The 25,937-nt window shown below is 40.2% G+C and overlaps 1 protein-coding gene across 1 annotated transcript; it reads left to right on the top strand.

Moving 5' to 3' along the window:
* Nucleotides 1–1,297: 1,297 nt before the first annotated feature.
* Nucleotides 1,298–25,483, top strand: LOC148735692 (uncharacterized). Its single transcript, XM_088752678.1, has 21 exons — nucleotides 1,298–1,506; nucleotides 1,979–2,236; nucleotides 4,573–4,782; nucleotides 5,255–5,545; nucleotides 5,692–5,849; nucleotides 8,865–8,871; nucleotides 9,257–9,451; nucleotides 12,561–12,812; nucleotides 13,599–13,924; nucleotides 14,382–14,820; nucleotides 14,999–15,369; nucleotides 15,867–16,137; nucleotides 16,475–16,715; nucleotides 18,360–18,553; nucleotides 18,661–18,915; nucleotides 19,982–20,359; nucleotides 20,460–20,598; nucleotides 21,714–21,855; nucleotides 22,478–22,804; nucleotides 23,150–23,459; nucleotides 24,019–25,483. Exons 1-21 carry the CDS (start codon nucleotides 1,308–1,310, stop codon nucleotides 24,180–24,182), a joined length of 5,127 nt encoding a protein of 1,708 aa, XP_088608804.1. The 5' UTR covers nucleotides 1,298–1,307; the 3' UTR covers nucleotides 24,183–25,483.
* The last annotated feature ends 454 nt before the right edge of the window (nucleotides 25,484–25,937 follow it).

Genomic DNA, 25,937 nt, shown 5'->3' with positions numbered 1-25,937 from the left:
GAACTCTGATCCATCACATGGAAAAGCGCTGTGCTGACTACATTTTCTGACGAAAACGATCAAAATTATAGAGCGAATTATAAAGAATGAACTGTAATGCCCAGCGAAGAATGAAAAATACTTCGAATAAAATACAGTTTTGTAGCATATTAATTTTTAACGCGTTTGAATGATTATGTTCGAGGCTTCCATCAAATCTCACCAGGAAATAAAGGACATCCAGGGAATCCGTTTTGCAGGTGGCTAGTACGGCAACGTGGCTCATAAACAAATTTGAAATCGTCTTCAAGAAGTGTCTTCCAATTAGTGCTCAAACTAAATCCTTATAAAATGACAACACAGGGCGTTAAAAAAACCCAGTGTTCAAATGTTCGTTTATAGAAAAACTGCTTTAAAGGGCTCGAAAAGCAGATTTTCTTTCTATGTTGAGATTTTAACAGATATGAAACTCAAAAAATAAAGATCTCGCACAAAAGAAAGTGGGATGGACTGGGGCGGAGATAAGACTCACATTTATTCCGTAAAGTTATTGCGGGAATGCGGGACTTTCGAGAAACGAACATATCCAATACATAATACAATGTCCCACGCTATTTCCTGGGCAAATAATCCTTTGCAGCCGTAAGGTGCAAGGCTGTGGCTGGCGGTGGAGCAAAAATATTCGAAAAAATTTTTGTCATATCTTTCAGTCTCTTCCTTTATTTTATATTATCTTTCGAACTCTTCGCTACCAAAAGGTTCGTCTTCACGAAATGAAAAACAAAAGCAAAGCAAATACAAGGAAAATCATCCTTTCGTAATTCATTTTAGTTTTCCAATCATTTGCAAGACCCACGCCTCCTTGATTGAAAATTCTGGGCGAATCTGGGGACTGGGGAGAGTGCCAAACTCCAAGAGCTCCGGCGAAGAAATTATAGCTCTCGCTTCATTGTTTCTCCTGCCCCCTAGTCAAAAATTTTAAGTTACGGCCATGAGGTGTATACTCAATAGCAGAACGTTTGAATAAGCAGGAATAAGTCGTCACATAAAATTATTTATTTCGAGCTCAAAACATAACAAATCTAAGATGGCCGCTACAGAAAAAAAAAAAAAGTATCGACACCCGCGTTCTCCAGCGGCAGACCACAAAAGGGTGGGAAAACGAGTGATACTTCAACAAATCCTTCTTTTTATGAGGTGTATGACTCCACGTAACTGAGGACTGTGTATGAGGTGTATGAGTTCACGCAGGATTCCACTTAAGAATAGAAATCTGGAGAACTCTATCTAAACTGATAAACTTGTCCTTATTTTCAGCGAGTTACTCCATGGCTAAAGGAAACTTTTCTACGGTCACTGATTCAATCCATTGGTCAGTCAATGGGTCGGTCAATGAATATTACACTGCTGACATTATGAATGTTACAAGTACAATGTCCCACGTCATGAGCAACTCTGTCCCAGTCTCCTCTTCGCCTATGCTGCCACCACACTGTTACCATGTATGCAAATGCAACTATTCCGCTGGTGAGTAGTGGAGAAATACAACTGAAAGACAACGATAGAATCCAAATTTAGTTTTTCTCCTAATAATTCGACCAAAATGATTTGTTTTAAGTGAGTTATTTATGGAAAAGAAATGCCAACTGTTGTTACAAAGTGGACCTGTTGCCTTAGGGAGAGAGTTTAAGAAAGTAACATTTTACTGTATTTGATGTTAAAAAAACTCTAATGGACTGAGATATTTACACATAACGAGGTTCTTAAAATTCATAGAAAACCGTAAACAGTTGAGATAAAGAAATTGGAGGATTAACCGATAAGTAAAACAATATTGCGAATGCAGCAGACAAGAGGAGCGCGAAAAAACTCTTAATAAATGGAAAATTGTATATTAAGTTGTGTTGGAGACTGTATTAAGCAATGCCGTTCTCCTGACAATAGAAGCGTGTAATATCCACCATGCGAAAGTATTAACAATTAATTTCTTTTATTGAAGGATATGCCACTTCTTCCAAGATGTACAACATGCCGTCAATGCCCTCCCCAGTTCATTACAACATGTCTTCAGGGTCCATGAGTGTATCACTTCACGTGAACCCCTCCCCAACTGGTTCAGGTATGGCGTACACGCAGAGCGCAAACATCACGCCAGTGAGCTACTCTTCGACTCCATGGCTCGCACCGAGTTCTTCAGTGTCTGAGCCTTTTTATTGTCCAAATGTGCCTTGTTGGGTGGAGATTAAGTGCATGAACCGTGAGTAAAACTTATTATAATTATAGTTTGGAATTCCTGCCTCTAAACTCTTCAGGAATGAAAATGAGCTTTACATTCTGTAGGTTATATAGCTTTTATTTCATTTGAGTAGATCTTAACGATGCCTTTTTGGTTAATTTTCAGATAACCATAGCATCTCTAATCTGAAATATACCTGGGAAATTTCTGATAATTCTTTATCCTTTTTAGACATCAAAGTTTCCACTGAAGGCAACGGTTTATGGAATAGTGTGTATTACAAACCTGCCGACTAGCATAATTACTTGTTGTATTCGTAATTGCATCCATCTCAGTTTCTAAGACTTTGTCGTTTCTGTAGTGATGACTCTGATTTCCAACACAAACCAGAGTCAATGTGCCAGTTTTTCGATAAACGTGGTTACCCCGATTCTGTCGTTCAAGCGGGCTACCACCGCGCCCAATTTATTGATCGACATTCAGCACTACAAACGTCATAAAAGGAAGATTCCAACCGCATTCCATTCACTCTCACGTTTCACCCTCACAACCACTCAGCTAAATCCATCATTCTTAAAAACTTTCAATTACTTCAAAACGATCCAGAGACAAGCACTATCTTTTCGCAGCCTCCGCTCATTTCATTGAAACGCGACAAAAACATAGGCAATTTTTTGGTCAGAAGTTCTTTTCAGACTAACTACCAAAAAGACACTTTTAAATGCGCTCGTGCATGATGCAAAACGTGTCCTTTCATTCACAACACTGAAAAACTATCGGAACCCAAACGATCCATTAAAATCACCGATCAACATACGTGGAACCCCGCCAATGTAATATATTGCATAATTTGCACTTATTGCAAAAAAATTTACATCGGCGAAACAGGCAGAAGACTTGGTGATCGATTCCGAGAACAACTTCGCGATGTGGAGAGGAATGACAAGGACACATCGAAACCAGTCGCTAGACACTTCAATTTACCTAATCATTCTAAGCAACATATGGCAATCTGCGGTCTTTCCTTACACTTAGGTAGCACGGAAAGCCGTAAAACTCTTGAAAAAAAGCTCATCTTTCAAACCGGCAGTTTAAATTCCACAAGTATTAACGAACGCTTTTCATTCCACAAATTTATTCGTGTTTTTCTCGTTGCCATGTTCTCACCAAAAACGTAACTCCATTTTCTGCCTTTAAAAGTGCACACAACCCACAATTCCTCTATTCGCTCCGACGAAGGGCCAGCGTTCGAAACCTCAGCTTTTATAATCGTAACGGTGGCCAATTTACCATTTCAACTTTTTTCATATATTCAAAGCTTCTCTTTAGAAGACGTCTTATGTATCAACATCATCCATTCCACCCACAAATTGTCCAGGGGAACTTGTTTGCGATGGTAGGTGCTACATTAAGTGTAGGAAAAGCAGAAAATATTGCGCTTTGGACGGTTGACAATTAATATTTTGGTGATTTGATGGTTGACGGTTTTACCCGGCGTTGAGACCCTCATCCATGCCTCTTTTGCAAAGTTTTTTTCCATTATTTGTATATAACAATCTTCTCGGTGGTTTTCTGTGTTTGATTCATTCGCTTGGCAGCTTCGTGGCAGTTTTCTACGCGCTAAACTCGCAATTTGGATCATTTAAAACCGAACTGAACGGCAATTTCGTAATTAGTAACGAACTGGTTAGCATTCAGCCGTGGCTGGCAGTGGGGCAAAAATATTCGAAGAAATTTTTGTCATATCTTTCAGTCTCTTCCTTTATTTTATATTATCTTTCGAAATTTTCGCTACCAAAAGGTTCGTCTTCACGAAATGACAAACAAAAGCAAAGCAAATACAAGGAAAATCGTCCTTTCGTAGATCATTTTAGTTCTCCAGTCATTTGCAAGACCCACGCCTCCTTGATTGAAAATTCTGAACGACTCTGGGGACTGGGGAGAGTGCCAAACTCCATGAGCTCAAGCGAAGAGACTTTAGCTCTCGCGTCATTGTTTCTCCTGCGCCCTAGTCAGAAATTTCAAGTCACGGCCATGAGGTGTATACTCAATAGCAGAACGTTTGAATAAGCAGGAATAAGTCTTCAAATAAAACTATTTATTTCGAGCTCTAAACATAACAAATCTAAGATGGCTGCTACAGGAAAAAAAAAAAAAGTATCGAAGCCCGCGGTCTCCAGAGGAAGACCACAAAAGGGTGGGAAAACGAGTAACAATTCAACAAATCCTTCTTTTTATGAGGTGTATGACTCCACGTAAGGACTGAGTATGAGGTGTATGAGTTCCCGCAGGATTCCTCTGAAGAATAGAAATCTGGAGAACTCTATCTAAACTGATAAACTTGTCCTTATTTTCAGCGAGTTACTCCATGGCTAAAGGAAACTTTTCTACGGTCACTGATTCAATCCATTGGTCAGTCAATGGGTCGGTCAATGAATATTACACTGCTGACATTATGAATGTTACAAGTACAATGTCCCACGTCATGAGCAACTCTGTCCCAGTTTCCTCTTCGCCTATGCTGCCACCACACTGTTACCATGTATGCAAATGCAACTATTCCGCTGGTGAGTAGTGGAGAAATACAACTGAAAGACAACGATAGAATCCAAATTTAGTTTTTCTCTTAATAATTCGACCAAAATGATTTGTTTTAAGTGAGTTATTTATGGAAAAGAAATGCCAACTGTTGTTACAAAGTGGACCTGTTGCCTTAGGGAGAGAGTTTAAGAAAGTAACATTTTACTGTATTTGGTGTTAAAAAACTCTAATGGACTGAGACATTTACACATAACGAGGTTCTTAAAATTTATAGAAAACCGTAAACAGTTGAGATAATGAAATTGGAGGATTAACCGATACGTAAAACAATATTGCGAATGCAGCATAGAAGAGGAGCGCGAGAAAATTGTTCATAAATGGAAAATTGTGTATTAAGTTATGATTGGAGACTGTATTAAGCAATGCCGTTCTCCTCACAATAGAAGCGTGTAATATCCACCATGTGAAAGCGTTAACAATTAATTTCTTTTATTAAAGAATATGCCACTTCTTCCATGAAGTACAACATGACATTAAACTCCTCTTCCGCGATGTACAACATGGCGTCAATGCCCTCCCCCGTTCATAACAGCATGTCTTCAGGGTCCATGAGTGTATCATCTCACGTCAGGACCTCCCCATCAGGTTCCAGTATGACGTACACGCAGAGCGCAAACTTCACGCCAATGAGCTACTCTTCGACTCCATGGCCCGCACCGAGTTCTGCAGTGTCTGAGCCTTTTTATTGTCCCAATGTGTCTTGTTGGGTGGAGATTGAGTGCATGAACCGTGAGTAAAACTTATTATTAATTCTAGTTTGGAATTCCTGCTCCTAAACTCTTCATTAATGAAGATGAGCTTTACATTCTGTAGATTATACAGCTTTTATGTCATTTGAGTAGATCTTAACGATGCTTTTTTTGGTCAATTTTCAGATACCCATAGCATCTCTAAAACGTCTTATGTTTCAACATCATCCATTCCACCAACAAATTGTCCAGGGAAACTTGACTGCAAAGGTAGGTGCTGCATTAAGTGTAGCAAAAGGTGCCATCAATATACAATATGTTACGCCAACCTGTCAGCTGCCTCTGTAATTTATACCTTTATACCAAACCACACATCTTGAGATTATACTTCTTCAAGACGATAAGCTACATTTGAACTAGGTGTGATGAGTGGTCTTCCATGCTTATCTTGCATCTTTTCTACTATAGTTGATGTATGTAACAATCTTCACGGTGCTTTTTTTTTTTGTTTTATTCACTGGTAGCGCGGTCCAAGAGTACAGTGATACATGATGCAATAAGCATATCAAACAGTGCCACAACTATTTATTTTGTTATACCAACCTTTAGGCCTCCTATGTAATTTATAACTTTATCCCATATTACACGTTTTGTAATCATACATATTCATGACGATAGGCTATGTATAACCTACATTTGATGGGTGGTCATCCATAACGGTCTCAATAGGAGGGGAGGGGGTTAAGTCGAGGTTAATAGTTGAAAATAAGCCCTTTTGACAGTTGACGGTTAATTTTTAGGTCATTTGACGGTTATGACGGTTAATTTTTGGAAATGTCGCCTGTAAAATAAACTAGACGCGCGAATTTGGCTGTAATTTTTCATGATGACGCATTTGTAAAGAACTGTTCATTTATGACACCTTTTATTAATAAAGTAAGTAAGTAAGACCTTTATTTAAGTGTCAATGTGTTTAGCCTGAGAAGACTAATTGGGGACACTATAATTAAAATACACTTACAAAAATTATATATTTACACGAAAATGAATAAAATTTAAAGCTTAGAAAGCTAAGACAATCCTATTGACTACAAAGATTACAGCAATGCTGCGATTAATTACAATCTCGTCTAGGTTCAGTTTTCTTCTTTTGTTTATGAAAACACGTAAACTTGGCGAATCCTTTTGATTTTAAGTGAGTTTTGACCTCAAAAACGGCCCGAGATATCTGACAGAGGGCTTGCCATAGCAAATAGTTTCAAAAAGTGGTAATACAAAGTCACTATTCCGTAGCGAATGTGTAGAGCCTTTGCGAACAAATAATTCAGAAACGCAGTCGGGTACAAGACCATGTTTGACTTCGTACATAAGTACTGTGATATCCTGAAGCCGTCCATTATATAAAGAGGGTATATCAGCACCCCTTAGGAGTTCTTCATACGTAGCAGAGTGGGATTTATAAATAACCCTTAGGGCTCGTTCTTGTAATCGTTCTAACTTTCTTTTGTCCGATGATTTGCAAAAATTTCAGGTTAGATGGCAGTAAGTTAAATATGGCAATATAAAAGATTTATACAATAGTAGCTTGGCCTTGCAGGGTATTAAGTTCCGAAGACGTGAGAGTACTCCAACTTTCTGGCTTACCTTGGTACATAATTTGCTAACATGTTCAGTAAAGTTGAGATTTTCATCTATATGAACTCCTAGTAGTTTGATTGGTTCTGTGTTTGCATTAGCTAGATCGTTTTACTCAGCATTTTGTCGCTCTTATCTTTATCGAGTTTTCGTGGATTGATGTTTAGAGACTGAAACTTGTCTGGATTGGCCAGTAGAAAAGTTTTCGAATGCCATGACAGTGCTTTCTGGCCCTGTGTTTTCATTCTGCATCGTACTATTTCATGTTCCCTTCCTTTGACGTACATTTGATGGTCATCAGCATACATTGTTAAATTTACGTCTTTGACATGAGCTGACATATCGTTCTGGTAGATGTTCCATAGTAAGGGACCGAAAGACGATCCTTGAGGGCATCCCCGTTCCATCTTTATGCAGTCGCTAGTAGCATCACACATTTTTACTCGGTTTAGTCTGTCCGCAAAAAATAATCGTATAACGTTAAATGATCGTCCTCCATATCCATAAGCCTCTAGTTTCTTCAACGTCAGAGAGTGGTTGAGAGAATCAAAGGCCTTACTCATATCTGTAGATAGTACTGATACCAGTTGCTAACTATCAAGAGCCTGTTTCCGGTCCTCAATCAGCATAAGCAAGGTTGTCTAGCAACTGTCTTTTTCTGTAAGCTGTCATTCTGTAGTACAAAGTTTCTTCATAATGGCTTGTCACCTGATTGCTCAACAGGAGTTCAAATATCTTGTCGACAGCTATAAGGGAGGTAATAGGGCGATAATTTCTAGCATCCTGTCGATCTCACTTCGTTTTAAGACACCGGAAGTGTTCCCACACCGGTAGTCAGTTCTGTCGCTAACCAGTTTTACTCGCGACTAGAAGTTTTTAAAAGGACTTGCATAAATGTATTTTTATGATATATCAAGGCTTTTAGTTATAAATAACAGAACTTGATCCCAATTAAGGCAATCGTTTAGTTCTTAATTAAGGATATCTGAGACATTTGACGATTGACGGTAAAATTGGTGCATTTTTGACGGTTGGCAATAAATATTGGCCATTTGAAGATTGACGGTTAACCCAATTGAAATCCTCATCCATACCTCTTACAAAGTTTTTTTTCCTTTATTTGTATATAAAAATCGTCACGGTGGTTTTCTTTGTTTCATTCATTCGCTTAGCGGCTTCGTGGCAGAGTTTTCTATGCGCTAATCTCGCAGTTTGGATTATTTAAATCCGAACTGAACGCAAAGTTCGTGATGAATAACGAACTGTTTCGCATTCAGCCAGTGGAAGATTTTTTTGCATAAGATGCAGTAAGCATATTACACAGTGCCACATCTATTCATTTTGTTATACCAACCTATAGGCTGCCTATGTAATTCAAAACTTTATTCCATATTACACGTCTTATGATTATACGTCTTCATGACGATAGGTTATGTATCGACCGCCGCCTGGTTAGCTCAATTGGGAGAGCACCGGACTGCTGTGCGGGAGGTCGAGAGTTCAATACCGGCCGGACCAACACTCAGGGTCTTAAAATTAACTGAGAAGAATATGCTTCCTTTCTTTAACATCAAGAAATGGTTAGATATTCTAGTCTTCTCGGATAGGGACGAATAAATGGAGGTCCCGTCTTCTGCAGGGTTGGGGTAGGAGACGTTAATTTCCCACGCACGAGATTACTGTGTGATGGATGTCCTCCCTGGGGTGGGTTAGGTGGGTAACAGGACCCCCGTTGATACCAGTGTTTACTACACTGAAGGGGCTATCCTGTATAAATATAGATGTCTGTATGTCTGTCTGTATAGCCTACGTTTGATTGGTGGTCTTCCACGCCTATCTTGCAAAGTTTTTTCCATATATTTGTTTCTAACAATCTTCGCGGTGGTTTTCTTTGTTTCATTCATTCGCTTGCCGGATTCGTGGCAGAGTTGTCTAAGCGCTAAGCTAGCAATTTGGATTATCTCAGTAAACCCGAACTGAACGCCAAGTTCGTAATTCGCATCCAGCCAGTCGAAGTTTTTTCTGCATCAGTATTCTTTCATTATAAAAATGCCAGGTGGAAATGAAGTGTTTCTTTTTTCTTTTTTTTTAGGTGATTGTGGTGGTGGCGCTGTAGTGGACTGTATCGGTGTCTGCGGTGGTGGTGCTAACATTTCCAACGATACATGCAATGAATGCCTCTTGCCTGGCGAAAAAAACGTTTTTAAGGATTGTCGCGGTGACTGTCACGGGAATGCAACCCTCGACGACTGCAATGTGTGTACTGGTGGCAATACGGGGAAGATAGCGAACTACTTGATCGACGCATGTGGTATGTTACCTACCTTGTCATAACTCTCTGTCTCTCCTTTTGAAGTGTAATGCGAGGATAAGGTTCGGTGTGCTGAGAGAATGATTAAACATAACTATCGCTCCTTAGCTTGAGATCAACTTCAGTCTTCTGATAAAATCAGCGTGACTCGACTTTTTTTGAGTTGTTTCGCCGTTTTAAATTTTAAAAAGCTATTCGAAACAAAGATAGGGTAAGTTTTGTTAGGTTTAAACGCGTTTTTGTATATTTCGTTTACTCGTTACGTGTTGGTACCTGCTAATAGTTTTACATGACGTTTCGTTCACTGGTCAATACATCACGTAATTTAGCTCGTTCCGTAGGGACTCTTTCCGTTTTCCTACACGTGTTAGGTTTTAGGTTTCAGGTTTACGTGAGTGTATTCAGTGAGATAGTTGCGATCGGCTACGAGCTACAGCTATCTACCAAAAGTTTTCTTGCTACCGTGCATGCTGTTATCTCCTCTAGGAGCTAGACTAAAGTAAGTTCCTGTACATCTATTTTAGGTTTATTTTATCTTAGTTTCGTCACATTGTCCATTTATTTTGGGCTTTTAGTTTTCTACATAGCCGTTTCTTTGTTTCTAGAGTTACGTTCTTGTAGCTCGTTACAAGTTTTGTTTCTCTCCTTAAAAAAAAACCTGCCACGTCTTCCTGCGTAAGGAAAATGGTTGGATAGTGACGTATTAAGGCACAGGGTTCTCACACAAGCGGCGTGTCTGGTCGTTTGTTCGAAATATAAAGAAGTGTATGGGAGAATATTGAAGAGTCGTAATATCGTAAACTTATATCAAGGAATGTCTATGTTAAGGCTCAAAAATAAATATAAACCTACTTCACTTGCGGTGTATTGTCGTTTCTGTGGTTCTAAATGGCGAATTTGATCGATTTGGTAGATTTTGCGTTGACTGTCACTTTACTGTATAAGAAGGAGACGAGGGTGGAAAGCTCCTTTTCGACCGCTCCAGCGCGAAGCCGATTTTCACCTAGAAATTAGAATCGCCCGGCTTCCGAATCGAATACCCTTGTCTCCTTCTTCAATATTTTCCCACACATTCCTTTATATTTCGAACAAACGACCAGACACGCCGCTTGTATGGGCTCCCTGTGATTAAGGAAAAGTAATTTTTTTAAAAAGGTTGTGCTTGGTCATCGTGGTAAAGTACATTAATAATAAAGTATCATCGTTTGTCTTGCGATGTGGTCACTCATAATGTGAATCGCGACGTATCAACTGCATTCTGCTAGTCTTCATCAGGCGCCTGATGAAGACTTGTAGTGTGCTGATAAAAATGTATGATGATAAAAATGCTGCCGTCCGATCTCAACCTTACGATACTGTTAAGCGCGACTGAATATATCCACATAGAAGTCTGCGCCATATAAATGTAATATAATGTATGCAGTTGGAACCGGTAAACGATAACTCGTTATTATCAAGTAAAAGTATTGTGCATCTTTTTTTCTCAGTTCGTGAGCGGGCGGTACTCTACAGATCCTGCGATCTGATTGGTTCCGAGAGCGGCAGTATTCTCCCATCCGGCCTGCTCATAGCGGGGGGTATCCGTTTCTCTTGAGTCACTTTGCAGAACATCTCAAGCTTCGTTGCAATTTTTCACAAATTTATCTTACTTTGCCGGCTGAGCAGAATTTTTAATCATAGACCTCGTCATGACTTTTTGACGATAAATAACATTAATTCTTTCTTCTCTCTCGCTCTCAAATCACTTTAGTTTTTCCGAAAAAATTTATTACGAAATAAATTTTGTAGTACTAAATTGGTTTTAAAAGATTAAAACGCGGCCTTAAAACAATTTGTTATCTAATAATCCTTCACAAAAAGTAATTCAGAGAGGCAATTGCAGTCAACAGTTATGCTAGTCGATATGACTCTCATTCGTTAATATCTGAATTCTTCAACACAACTTGTTCGTTTGTGAAACATGAAACATTAAGCGAAGTTTTGAGTTCTTTAAACACACTTCGCCTATCCTTTGCAAGTCCCTTGAATTTGGACATTTCTACCGTAAATTTTACAACAGAAATTGAAGGAATTCGATGATTAAAAGTCGCATTTAATCCCTTTGTGTCTAGCTGAAAAGAGTCTCACTGCAACTTTTCGGCGGAAGAAAGAGATTTTACACACACCATTGCAGAAAACAAACAAGCAGACTGACAACTCCAAAACACACATTGGCATTCACCGTTACAATTTGACTTTCCGTGACGTTTTAAAACGAAACAGTGGTAAATCTTCGAAGATTAATCGTCGTTGGACGTGAACAATACTTTCCGTAAGACCTCTGAGTGTTGTTTTTTTTTTTACGAGAAGATCGGCGCATGGTCATTTAACTCGTGTGTGTTTCTCACACCAGTACTATTGTTTATTCAAAACCGTACATACGATTTTATTCTCCTTAATCGACAGCTGTCACATCATGACAGTTACTTAACAAGAACTGTTTCAAATTTTGCTCGGAAGCCTTTTAAGTTACCTTTACAAATAAAAAAGTTTCGTTGGAAGTTTTCTCTTTATTTTGAATAGCGCGTTTTCTTTATCATCCACTCGTTAAAAAATTGTCAAGTTTATGGAGTATTTTTCCCTTAATTAACCTCGTAATTGTAGCCCTAAATCATTCGTGTTCTTTTGGCAATCATTTTTTTATGAGTTAGAAAAAAATAAAAATGTCATTCACCAGCATAGTTCGGCCCATATTGGGGGAAAACTGTGCCCTCTGTCTTGAGTACTACCCAAGGCCGTAGGCTGAGGGCGGTATCCATGACTTCGGGCAAAGTTTTTCCCAATACGGATCTCCCGACTGTTGAGTAGCATATATTCATGCGAAACGTAACTAACACTTAGAAGGAGGGTTAGCATTCCCTTCAAAATGAATCAAAAATAAAACGAAAGGTAATTTACATGCAGGCGACGGCAAGTTTGTAATACACGAAGTCAACTTTAGCATCCTCGCTCCTGTTCGGAGGCTTCTAAACAAAGCGCACAACTAGCAAATGAGCTATTTTAATGGGTTGATGAAACGAAGTATATTCTCTTTTCGCCTCTTCTCTTGATTTCCTCCAAACTTAAACAGGTGTGTGTAATGGGACCAACTCGACATGCTTAGGATGCGACGATGTACCAAACAGCGGTCTCGTGTACGATGCTTGCGGCAAGTGCGGAGGAAACGGATCAACGTGCACGGCACTTGCGAGATCTATTCCACAAACCATTGCGAGCAGCCAACCTAATGTCTGGGTAATTGGTGCTGGATTAGATGCAGGAAACAAGACTGTGTGTGCCTTATACAATCCAGAAAGCGGAGAAGAGGTTGTCAATACCACAGGTACCTAATGCCAACCAGGCTTCTCTTAAACAAAGTTCATTGTCTCTGCCTTCTAAATAAATCGAAGTTTGCTTAAAACTAATAAAAGTTCCTATACAACACATGATTTCATCGATCACACAATTTCGCTATATGTTGAAACCAGGGTAAATTCTTGTATGCTCTTTCCTCCTGTCAATGCATACGCTCACTTGGAAATGAAAAACTTAAGTGATAACGTAGCTCCATTTTCTTCCTTTAAAAGCACGCACAACCCACAATTCCTCTATTCGCTCCGACGAAGGGCTAACACTCGAAATGTCAGCTTTTGTAATCGTTACGGTGGCCAATTTACCCTTTCAACTTTGTTGATATATCCAAATTATTTCTTTACTCCCACCGACGCAGCCCAAACAGTTTCTTTCGAAACTATCAGCCTTTATTCTTAAGTGATAACGGCCAAGATAAAAAGAAACACGGTTCTAAATTTACGCACGAGACGTAAATATGGCGCCTTTTATGATGATGTCATGGAATTGAGTCGGAAAGTTAATCTTCTGACTGAAAGAATATATGTAAATTGCATTTACGCTTGGAAATGTTTAACTTCTGCCAAGAGAAATTCACTTCCTGGTCCTTGCCTGGAGAGAAAAAGGTTGATAGCGCCTTGTGTCTCCTTGGGTCTCCAACCACAATTATGAACCCCTTAAAGTTAAGATGACATAATACGAGCATAGTGATTCACTTTCCTTCCTCAGGAGTTTTTGTCACTAATTGTTTCTTATGTCCTTAAAATTATCCTTCAAGCCACCGAAAGAAATCTCACGCATGCTCGCTGCGTTTTTCAACCCTGGACCAATTACACAGCGGGTGAATACAACCTCTCAGTGATACTTATCCATAATGGTGCACTGCAAGTGAAAGTCAACGAGTCAGTTCCAGTATATTACTACAATAGCTCAAATCTCACTTTGAGGAATGTCACGCCATACGAAATTCCCAAGGATGACTTACCGGATTACGTGACGCTGATTGGCGACGGCTTCTTTGATTGGAAAGAGACCGTGTGTTATTTTGATTCCCACGAAAGCAAAGATCTCATCTTTGTAAACGAAACTCATCTTAAATGCAAAGTAAGTGTTTATGCCGGAAAGGGAAGATGGGTTAAAATCAGTTGTTTTGATGTAGCATGGTTGTTTAGAAGGATAACTGAGGAATATTTTGACTCGCAAAGAAGTTTTCTTCTGCTTCCTCAAAGAACCTGACCAAGGGTGGTCATCTGTGATTGATTGCCTTGCATCTTTTCCTGCGGATAATGAGATCTAATACCCGATTTAACAAACCTCATGAAAAAGACATTCAAAGTAATAATTAGCATGTTTGGCCATGCTCATTAGTGAAACTAGTGTTATTAAAAGAATCATCGCACATCGACATATTTGGTTAGATAAGCCATGATTGTCATTACATGACGCAATGCTTGAAATCAAAGGAGTACTCTGGTGATTCCTGAACACCAATAATAACAAATAATAAATAACACATTTTACTCTGTCAAACTGTATACCTTAACCTTCCTTTAATTCGTAGACACAAGCAGCTGTTACCTCTGTCCGGTTCACTGTGTCTCTTTCCATGGATGGCGGACTCGTAACCGTTGGTAGCGCTATTCTGACTGCCTATGCACGCGCTCCCAACGTCACCACTGTGAAGTTCAGTAACTCAGCCGCCTCGATACTGGTTCTTTTCGACATCAGTACTGACATTGCCAATGACGATGAAACTTGCGAAAATTTCTTTAATGCAGCAACAGTTGCTATTTTTGGAGTTGGTGCAAAATGCTACTTAAGCAGCTGGCGAGAAGTAACTATTCTCCTCGGAGCCGGCGGAAATGTTTCTACTGGCGACAGTTTGGTGTTTAAGGATAACGTTTTCCAAGCAGACGGAGAAACATACAGTGAGTTTTACATTGGTTCAGTCCCAGTCCAGGGACCTGATGATCCCTTGAGACCCACACCCGTGATCACAGGTAAATTTAGTAGTGATGTTAAGGTAGAGCTTACAGCGAATGATGACAAAGAGGTTTACTACCAAGGATATAATATTGTATTGGTTGTTATTTTCGTAATTCCATCTAATATTGATAGGAAAGAGTGTTTCTAGCGTTTTTTGCGAATTGATGCATCTGACTGGCTCTTTTTTACAAGGTCCTGAAGTTCTTTCCTCCTGTGGAAATCTCTCTCTCTCTGGATCCCAATCCTATGGAAGTGGTGGCCGGCCACTTATCTTTAATTGGTCCGTGACGTCTCTTAATGGCGGTGACGTAACAGACATTGAAAGCGTCCTCACAAATGATGATAGCGTGAAGATCAATGGAAAATTACTTGAATCGGGGAAAACATACGCGTTTAAGCTTAAAGCGGCAAACTTTCTTAACCTGTCAGGTTTTGAAGAAACAACTCATTCAGTTACTAAAAATTCTGATCCCGTCCCGGCCTTAACGCTGAGTTCAAGCATCGATCTAATAGATGGGAAGGTTTATGTATCGGAGGAGTTTTCTATCAAAACAAATGCAATTGTAAGTAATTTCATGATGTTTACTACGACTGCAGTCAATCCTTGCCCCATCTTTTTTCTCTTTCTTCCTTTTTTCCTCCCTATCCATCCCTTTTTCTTCCTTTTCTCTACATTTCCCTCCCCATCCTATGCGTCTCCTCCCTGCTCCTTCTTTTGCCCTCTCCTAATAACACAATTACATAATCATGCGTTCCATCACCAGGTCTAAGTAACAGCTAATGACGTTTTTCTTTTTTCCACAAACACATCCACGCAGTAGAAACCTTGACTCTAATGGATTCATATAAGCTTCTGAGGAATTCTTTTCAGGAACAGGAGTCCCCCTTCTTTAATTAAAATCCCAAGGATATTATTAGATGAGGTGGTGCCACATTGGTCCACTTGGAGGTCTGTAATAATCGTCTAGATTTTCATTACTCGATCTAGGTTGCAGTGTAAGGGACAGTGTATTAAGTATTCTCTTTATCAACCTTTGAGAAAAGAATCTATACTCTGCAGGTAGCACCGTGTGTCAATAATACTAGAATGACCTTTTCATGGATGGTAACATGTACCAACGTAAATGCAGAACAAAAGGTGCGAAACAGTACTTCGTTTCAGAACACGAAAAATAAGCCCTCTCTCAGGTTAAGCGTGGGGGTACTGACAGCGGACGTCAATTGCACATTCAACGTGACTGGAAGTATGAGCTACGATGCAAATGTTAAGAGTTCCGTAAGCGTGGTCATCAAGGCTTTGGCTACTCCTCTCGAACCATATATAACTGGAGGTAAGGGCTATTTCGTGGATCTTCTTTCCTGATGTCATTTTCTTAATGTCTGTTCGCACATTCTTAGTTGGAATTATATCTAAGTGTGGATACTCACTAGGCATAGCCAAGGGTTTGAATGCGAAACATCTGGTGACAAATTCAGTTGATAACAAAGAGGGGTTCTTGTCATAGTGCGAGACTCTTTCTGCTTAAAGTTCTTCTCTCCATCTAGAAGCATAAAAGTCAAGATGTTTGTTCGAAAAAACCTGACAGAATACTGTGGATTACCTAACAAAGTAGGATAAGCTATTGCAGTGGGTCGTTCATAAACTAGATCATTACCTCCCTTTTTCAGGTGATCGACAGATAGGTCACGACGGTGGGTCGGTAGAACTCGATGCCAAGACATTGACAGTGGATCCTGATGACCTTGACGATACTGACGGAAATTCTTTTAGCTGCACGTGGAGCTGTGCAGATGGTGTGGCTCCCTGCCGCTCAGTTGTAGACAAATTTATTATATTACGTGCTGATTCTCCATGTGTAACGGCAGTGCAGAGCCGAAGCTTTGCAGCAGGAAAATCTTATGTAATCAGGTATGGGTAACAATCAGCTTCAACATTAGCATTATTAAAAAGTCTCTCGAATAAAACTAGGAGCTTAGTAATTCCGTTGCGGGAGTCTAAAAAGCGGTACATAGTAGGATTCGAGTTACTATTTCCTGCTCGAAGGAACCACATGGCTGAGTTATGGTCAAGATCAGTTTGAAAAGGTACCAAATATGACCTCCCTTGTTTCCACCACTTCCCACTTAATGACAGACAGACATCTATATTTATACAGGACAGACAGACAGACAGACATCTATATTTATACAGGATAGCCCCTTCAGTGTAGTGAACACTGGTATCAACGGGGGTCCTGTTACCCACCCATCCCACCCCAGGGGAGGACATCCATCACACAGTAATCTCGTGCGTGGGAAATTAACGTCTCCTGCCCCTAACCCTGCAGGAGACGGGACCTCCATTTATTCGTCCCTATCCGAGAAGACTAGAATATCTAACCATTTCTTGATGTTAAAGAAAGGAAGCATATTCTTCTCAGTTAATTTTAAGACCCTGAGTGTTGGTCCGGCCGGTATTGAACTCTCGACCTCCCGCACAGCAGTCCGGCGCTCTCCCAATTGAGCTAACCAGTAATGCCAGTAGTAAACCAGAAATCACTCCCTTCTTCATATCTCTAGAACCTATGCACTCATTTAATGCAAATGACCTTTGAAGATAATGATTACGACCTGACAAAAACAGCAACTGTGAACTTCGTTTCCTACTAATTTAGGATTACCTACGAATATAGTGTTAGGGAAACAAAAAGGGGATGGGTGGTCAGTTGCCTGGACATAAATAAATTGCACACTTGTACGAAGCACTATTGCCGTGGTTAATAACCTTTTCACCTCGGGACACCGCATTTAACCGACATTTCCCTCGGTAAATTTCCTAAGGATATCCTAGGATACCTAAAATAAGATTACATGAATGGCATATAACATTTTCGCAAAAGTGATTTTATACCTTAAGTAAGAGAACTAATGTTGATGCTTTGTTTGACATGAACAGAGGAAAAGGGGTTTCTTCTCGCGTAGCTTTCATTCTCACCGGGTGTATAGCTTCAACACCATAGATATGAAAAGATCTTGTGCATAACCAGTCAAGTAACTCTCAAATACAATGATATTTCGCTATCTCAATTTCAGCTTTCTTAGTAACACCATGAAAAGATTTGAAATAATCTTTTGCACAAGTTTTTCTACTTGTCTGTTGAATCATAAATTGATTGGCACAATATCAAGCGCAATCAATAGCTCTGTAAAGCACCACCCTATTTTCTTGACGGTTAGAAACAAATTGTTCGGTAAGGGATAACAGTTCTCAAGACTCCATTTGAGAGGTGCCACTCCAGTCCTGGGTGAAACATGGTTTACTTTCCTGCAAGACACTTTATTATCACATCGCTTCTATCCACCCAAGAATGTAGATCAGTACCAGAGAACTGTCGGGAAACGAAACGAAGTCCAAGAGGGCCCGGGAAATGGCAATAATTCTAATCGCATTCTGCTACGAAATCGATGATCAGCTGCGGCGTTGTGGCCATGAAGGTCCGAGAGCAAACTTTTCCCATCTTTACTTTATAATTGATGGTCGTTTACTAAAAATTTCTTTACTCTTATTTGCCAGTGTGACTGTAACAAAAGCATCACGATCAGCCTCTGCCTCTATAACGCTGACCGTGGTAGAGGGAAATCCGCCAGCTGTGTGGGTGGATTTAGCGCAGATGAAGGTCAAAGCAAGTGACAGAGTAATACTAGATGGATACTACAACTCAAGCGTCCAGCCTGGTAAGGTGGAATGGACTTGCCCTCAGGCACAAGGTACGTTCTAAGCGAAGCGAATCAGTGTTTTGCTGTACAAAATCCAGAGTCAGGATTTCATTGCATTCAGAAGTAGAGTCAAGAACTCTCTTCTGTTTATCTTTCAGGTTTCTCCACTGTTGACTTGACCAAATACACACTCGATGAAGAATATATCAGTGGAAGTATATCCTTTGCAATGATGGTCCTCCCTCAGTATGTTCTAAAACCGGGCAGTAGATATCGATGTAAGTTGACAGTGAGCGACGGAAGTAACGAGGGTGCAGCATTTGTAGTGGTAGAGGTGAGAACTGGGCCTAGTTCCGGTTCGTTCGAAGTTTTCCCGACTGCTGTGCAAGCGCTGGATGTCGTAACTATGACAGGTGAGTGACGAAAAGCACAATCGTGCAGTATGATCCCTTTGAATTTTTTTTCTTCCTCAAAGTTCGCGTGGGAGCAGTAAAAAGAAGTCAGCGTATTTAGTGACTGGCCTTGAGATGCTGTCTTACTAAAACCTAGGACAGACTGGGCACTCTCAAGAGGGCTCAACAACTACTTGCACCTAACTTTAACTGCCTTGTTACACTTGAGGAATATTACTTAAAATTTTGAGCCATTACTATCGAGGAAAAACTAACAGGCTCCCATGGACATGACCTATACCTGTTGAACCAAAAACAACCCGGAACTTGCTAATGACGTCCACTCGAGTGGTCGAATCCTCCAGCACTACCTACGAAAACGCACTTTGTCAGGAGGAACAACACCCAAAAAGTCAGTTCCTCAGGAAGAAACACACCCAGACAATCAAACCGTGCGACTTTCTTATCATTACCTACGTTCTTCGTTGTGAAATTCTACTTATCGAAGCCCAGAAAGTATTACTTAACGCCATATTAACCATGTAAGTGAACAAACTCCAACTAACTAAAATTTACGATCTATCTACTGCACGATCCTTCGCAGTAGATAGCGCTATTTATGCAATAGCGAAAATCAGACCTGAAAAAAATCAGGCCTGTACGGGATTCGAACCACTGACCTCTGTGATACTAGTGCAGCGCTCTACCACTTGAGCTAACAAGCCAACTGGGAGCAGGCCGTTAAGTTGATTCGTAATAAGCCCGTGATGATAAATCAGATACAATGAATGTATGAAGTTCATATATTTGAACTGCGGTATTAAATTTGCATAAATATTGTATTGCATAAAGTATTGCATAAATAGCGCTATCTACTGCGAAGGATCGTGCATCATACTTATTTAATACCGCGGTTCAAATATATGAACTTCATATATTCATTGTATCTAACTAAACTTTGTTATCAACTGACGAGGTGGTAGACGAAACTAGTTTTGAAGTTTTCGCAGTGGTGTGTTGAAAGTAGAGGTTAGTTGGAGTTTGTTCACTTACATGGTTAACTACGTTCTTGTTTTCAAACTTATAGCAAAGCAATGGATAACTGATTCAGACGCCGGCCCACTCCGATATTCATTTGGTGGACTAATCAGTCAAGATATCTGCGAGACGTATGGGCCTCCGTCTACTACACCAGAAAAGGAAGACATCGTTCCACCAGGATCTGGTCCAAACAATATCCTTCCCTTATGCTGTGTGATTGAGGATAAGTTCGGATCGTACGCTATCAAAACGTTCAATATCACTTCTGCCCCGCCGGATCCGGCGGATCTAGATCCAGCTGCTTTGGATAACTTGTTTGAAAATGCTATTGACGATAAGTTACTGAGTGGAGACACAGATAAAGCCATGGGAGCATTGATCAGCATAACAGGGACTGTCTTGGACGACTCCACTAACACATCAGGTGAGCGAATGAGTGATGGCGTATAAACCAAGCGATGGTGTATGAACCAATTATCTGAACCATTGTATGAACTTTGAATTCTATTTCTCAATTTTTTCAGATGATCTGAAGCGTAACATCTCTCGAAAAGCACAAGGAGCTATTTTACTAATCTTGGACACCACCACAATTGACCAGGATAATGCGGCTCCTATGTTGACTGCTATCGTCCAAACAGACGCAAAAGCTGCCAGCAACAGGTAAACCATCCGGGGATTATCTATGAAGGATAAACAGTGTACACAGTATGATCAAGATTCCAAAAGTCGCAAATGTTCGTTCAAATGGTGTCGCATGGTTTAAATGAAGACATTTAGATATTCTAGTCTTCTCGGATAGAGACGAATAAATGGAGGTCACGTCTCCTGCAGGGTTAGGGGTAGGAGACGTTAACTTCCCACCCACGAGATTACTATGTGATGGATGTCCTCCTCTGGGGTGGGATGGGTGGGTTTTGTTGGAGCTTAAACCTCGTAGGGGACCCATGTCCTATTGTTTCTGCTCCAGTACTTGGTACAAATCCTCAAATAAATAAATAAATATATAGATTTTGTGGATTCTTGTTGATATATTCTAAAATTTGATGTTTCTTTAGTTTTGAGCAATTTATTTCCATGTAGCTTTTGGACTTTGTATAGCTTTTGGACTTTGTATTAGCGCAATGCATCTGTAAATGTTTACTTAATCTTGGAGGTTATCTTTAAATTAGCTGTTAGTGCTTCTGATTGTTTATAGATGGTCATATGTGCCTCTATCTCGCAAAGAGCATGGGTGTGATGTCAGCTCCGAAGGTTAAGAAAAGACAACCCAATGAGAACATAAGCGCTAAACATTTTGGTAGTAGTAATGGAACTTTAGTTTCTGAAGTTGGAGCATAAGTTGGGAGTCAGTAAACGTTGTAACAGCAAAGGAGTGGCACATTTAAGGGGAAGCTTTGTAATCCAAGACTCCTGGTAGCCTTTGCTAAGCGAATTTGCAGAAGCTATATAACCTCAAACATCCCAACGTTAGAATTTGGCATCCACCTTAATTGACACGATCAAAGCATTTGCATTTTTTATTTCAACATTATAAAAATCAGGATTTTCATTTTCTCTCTAAAGAGTAGAGAGGCCCTTCTTAAAACGTCTCGAATATGTTGGTCTCCTTCGCAAACGGCATTCGGGGGGAGGAGCGTTGTGTGACGAGTCTGAGAACGGCTTTGAAGGAGACTTGAATGTGTAAGCTATAAGCTATAAAATTGAGCGCCACAACCCTTAAAGTGGACCATAGAAAAGCTCATTTAATCTATCCTTCCCTTTTTAATGTATTTTAGTTCCGGCGTGGCTCTTGCGGCAGTGAAGATTTTGGATGGATTTGGCGACAAACCTCTTCCCATCGAAAAAGCAAATAAATTTCTCGATTTTATCGGCGACCTTGCTGGCGATTCTGTAGAAAATGACACCAGCTTACAAGAGGTAGGTCAGGATACTCCAACATGGCATCTTTAAACTCTCCAAAATTAAGAGGGGAGGGGGGGGGGGAATGGTAATTGTGAAGCAAATTCAGAACTATAAAACCTTATTGAATGTACATCCACGAGAACCTAGTCAGGGTTTGCTTGGCAGGGTGGTGTTATTAGCCACTGATCGAAGCAAAAAATTAACCAGAGCACGCGATGACAGGATCACTAAATCAACTTGTACACTCTGAGCTTCCTTCACCGTCTGAGTAGGGATTCCACCTTTTTTAATTTTTCTCTTCATTATTCCACAAGCCACACAGGCCAACTTACGGAAATTCCTCTTTTGACGCACGTTAGGTTTAGCAGGAAATATAAGCTTTAAGAAAAGCTTGGTAATAAGCGTTTGAAACTCCTTGGATAACATGGTGTTCTTCTGATATGAAGTGATCCATGGAATTTCTTAAGGTTCCCATCTTTTCTTATTGAATCTTGCAAACAGCGTTTCATGCGAAAGGTTCCTAGTAGATCATATAAGACTTCTCTCGAATCTGGCGATGGTTTCTCGCTTCGATACTTTCCTCTGTTTTGCTTATTGAAAGATACATGTTTTGATCTTTCATTACTTTCGCTTACAGAACGTGGAAGCAGCGTTTGATTCTCTGGCGGATAATTTGGTAAATAATCTTTTCCTTAACGAGGGAAAGGAAATATACAATGAAAAACTGGGATCAGTTAAGGTGCAGTTAACAAACTTGAAGACTGTAGTGAAGGCAAACAGCAGACCTAATGCTCCCAGTTTCGATCCTGGCCCAGCCCTCGTGGGCCTTTTCAGTGGTCCAAGAAAGTGTCATGGAGGTAAAACGTGCCAGGGAGTGGTCCTGAAAGTGGTCCAGTACAAGAAGGATTTGATTGCAGTAGATAAAGAGAGGCAGGATAACCAAGTTGATATTGATCACACTCAGGTGAAGCTATACGTCATGCTTTTAGGTCGTAATCAGTTCAGTATTGATAGATTACCACGCTGAAACTCACTGCTTGCCGCGGCTTTGTCCATGATGCAAAAGCTAAACCCAACTGTGACTTAGTCCCTCGCGTTTCCTGCGCTTTCGGTCATCAACGAATACTTCCTTCGTGCTCTAAATTGATTTATCATGACAATAATATTGTAATTAATTTGTTTTCGAAATTCTTTATTAGGACACTTAATCGATATACGTTCCAACGAGGACGCCACCATCACTTATGGCCGAGTTCTTTTCTATTTAGTTTACCCATTTTAACTTCATGCTTACTTTGGTGTCTTACAGGTTCTTGGCATTGACTTAAAAGACCCAGTTTCAAAAAACCCTCTTCCAGTTAAGGGCCTTTCACAACCTCTTGTCCTGAAATTTACCGTGTCGGCCCCGCCGGTCGGTAAACGAAATGGCTGCAACTTCTTCAAAAAGAGTACAAAAGCCTGGGACAAAGATGGAATGACTGCCGTCGATGTAGGAAATAACACATTAGAGTGTCAGTCAACCCACGCGACATTCTTTGCTCCGTCCCATGATGCAAGTAACGCGACTAACGCGACTAACGCGACTAACGCCACCACTACGGCAGCACCAACTGTTAAAGGTAAAAAAGGTTTCTGCTCTCTCCTCCCCCCTAACAATAAAATTCTCACACACAAGTCATTTCAAGTTCCTCGCAAGGATCTCATTCACCCTCTTCTCCAATTCCCCTGTCATAATGGGGTGTCAATAACCTTGTAGTTAGGGAAATAAATTACAATGCTTTACAATGCTAAGGGCATGTTTGTATGGTGGCGGGAGACCCCAGGTGGGTGATTTAATCCGCCTAGGAGGGGTAACGAACCTGTCCTTATAACATTTCATATTACATTTGTAAGCGCGTCAGGTGTCATGTAATCTCGCCACCTTCATGTAAACAGCTTCTAGGTCGCGTACTTATCGAATTACAGACCGGAAGAAAATCCAGAAACGAATTTTAACTGAAGACAACTCCTTTAGCAACGTGCGTATCAGATCATCAGATGGGTTTGCCAGGGTACTCCTGTAGGCTACAATTATCTTAGAGGGCGCTACTGAGAATAATTGTCTCTTGTTTACAAGCGAACGAAGTTCTCCGATTTTCCTTATCCGACCTTAAACATTTTAACGTTCTTGTTTTGCAGCGACAATAAAAGAAAAAGAGGATAAAAGCATGACAGGGGCTATTGTGGGCGGTGTAATAGGCGGCCTTGTGTTTATCGCTCTCGTCATTGGTGTCGTATTGTATCTCAAGAAGAATAAGAATAAAAACACAGGGAGGATATCCCCCGAGGATCCATCTCACTAAGAAGTGAAGAAATATTTATAGGTCTCTCACCATTTACTGAAGAACACGCAACTTATTTTGTTAAAATATTATCTGCGAAAAAATTGATCATTGCGACAAAACGGCAACTCCAGACATAGGTTTGCTATCAATGTTAAAGGGTGTGAACTGTCAACTTGTGAACTATTGAAGACACTAAAAATCCTGGCACATCAGCGCTTGCAATTTTCCTCAAGTAGCTTAAATGGAAGCTGGGGCTAGCTTTTCATTGGCCAGTCCCAGAGTCTGGTTTGACAGATTTTAAAAAAGGACTTGTACGGGAAAATTTTTAACGGCGAAAATTTGCTTGCGTAGATGATGTGACAAAGGATTTTCCATAAAAAAAAAACCGTCGCGGATTGCAGGGAAACTCTGCAGGATCCGCCAGTATGCTTCGACATGAATTACGAATAGAATAGGTACATATGCATGTAAACGCAATTAAAAACAAAACTAACCATCGACACAAGCAGTATAAGTCATTCAAAGAAATTCCCATTAGCTTTTGGCTAAATGATATCTGTTTCATTGCCATAATTTTTTTTGAGGCAGTTTATTCTACACTTTTTTCCAACTGTTCAGCATTTTCAGTTCGGTTTAACATCCACCTTACTTTGTACATAATTAAATGTGTGTATCATTTAAACAGATTTTTTAATCGCTAGTATTCCAAGACTTTCGAGCCATGTTAGTGGAAGTCATGCATAAATTATGTTTCTATAGAAACGACAATTTCCGGTACAACAAGACTTAGAGAGGATTGTAAACTAGGGGAAAAAGATGAAAAGGATGCCTCAGCTGAAAAAATCTGCGTTAGGGACAGGTCGTCTGTGGTTCCCCTCTCAAAATCCTGCACCTGAGAGGCAATAAGAGGGTCTCAATCGATTGATGGCTTTTACAGCTAAAGGTTAAAATTTTGGCCATTTTACGCCTGGCAGATAGTATCTTTCCATTGTGGTCACCGGAGCCTTTTTTTTTATTGTTAACTTTTTTCACGACTCATGGTTAAAGCTTGTCAATTTTTACGCCTTACGGCTAGTTTCTTGGCCGTTTTACGGTTATCGGTTAACCATCTTAAGTGATAACTTTAGTCAAGATGTCACTAGTAGGCTTTAGCGGTGTGAACAAGAGAGTTAAAGCCGTTTCGACCATCTGCATTACATGCAATCACCCTTAAACCAAGCATGCGAATATGAAGTGATCATAACTTTGAATTCAATAGACGTGCACCCTGTGCATAAAATATCATTAGAAAACATTTGCAATAAACTGTCAATAGAGTGGTTTTGCCTCTGTGATATTTTGCCACCGTGTAGCTTTATTGGAATGGTCGTGATAAGAACTGTATCATCCAAGAAATGGTGAACCAAAGGGACTGAATCGCTCATAAGCTCTAGACACCGCAAAATATTTTGTTGCCTTTACCGAAAACCAAATGCAAATCGTAATACTTGTGTTGTTGTTTGAGATTCCAAAGACTGACCTGACTTTGCGGAAATAGTTTTAAGTTGCGCTAAATAAGGCAACGGCGCTAGTAGTTTTAAAATTGCTTAGCTTCCTGGCCACTTACCATGACGTAACGTCCTTCAGCCCAAAACATGGCCGCACTCAAATCGTATCATTTCAAACCCAAGGGCGTCCTAAACTTAAACAGGGAGGCAATTACCAAGGTAGCAGTCATTTGTGAATTGTGTGTTTCCCACCATCTGAGATGAATTCCGGGGCGTCTGCCTGTGC

Source organism: Stylophora pistillata, chromosome 3, assembly GCF_964205215.1.
Source record: "Stylophora pistillata chromosome 3, jaStyPist1.2, whole genome shotgun sequence".
NCBI lineage: Eukaryota > Metazoa > Cnidaria > Anthozoa > Scleractinia > Pocilloporidae > Stylophora > Stylophora pistillata.
This window is presented reverse-complemented; position numbering and strand designations above follow the sequence as displayed.

What these genes read in the sequence shown, in the direction of transcription:
- LOC148735692 (XM_088752678.1), top strand. Translation starts at nt 1,308, where the DNA reads ATGGCTAAAGGAAACTTTTCTACGGTCACTGATTCAATCCATTGGTCA. An exon ending in GGATGTCGTAACTATGACAG is followed by an intron (nt 18,916 to 19,981) that starts GTGAGTGACGAA and finishes TCAAACTTATAG; the next exon opens with CAAAGCAATGGATAACTGAT. An exon ending in CGACTCCACTAACACATCAG is followed by an intron (nt 20,360 to 20,459) that starts GTGAGCGAATGA and finishes CAATTTTTTCAG; the next exon opens with ATGATCTGAAGCGTAACATC.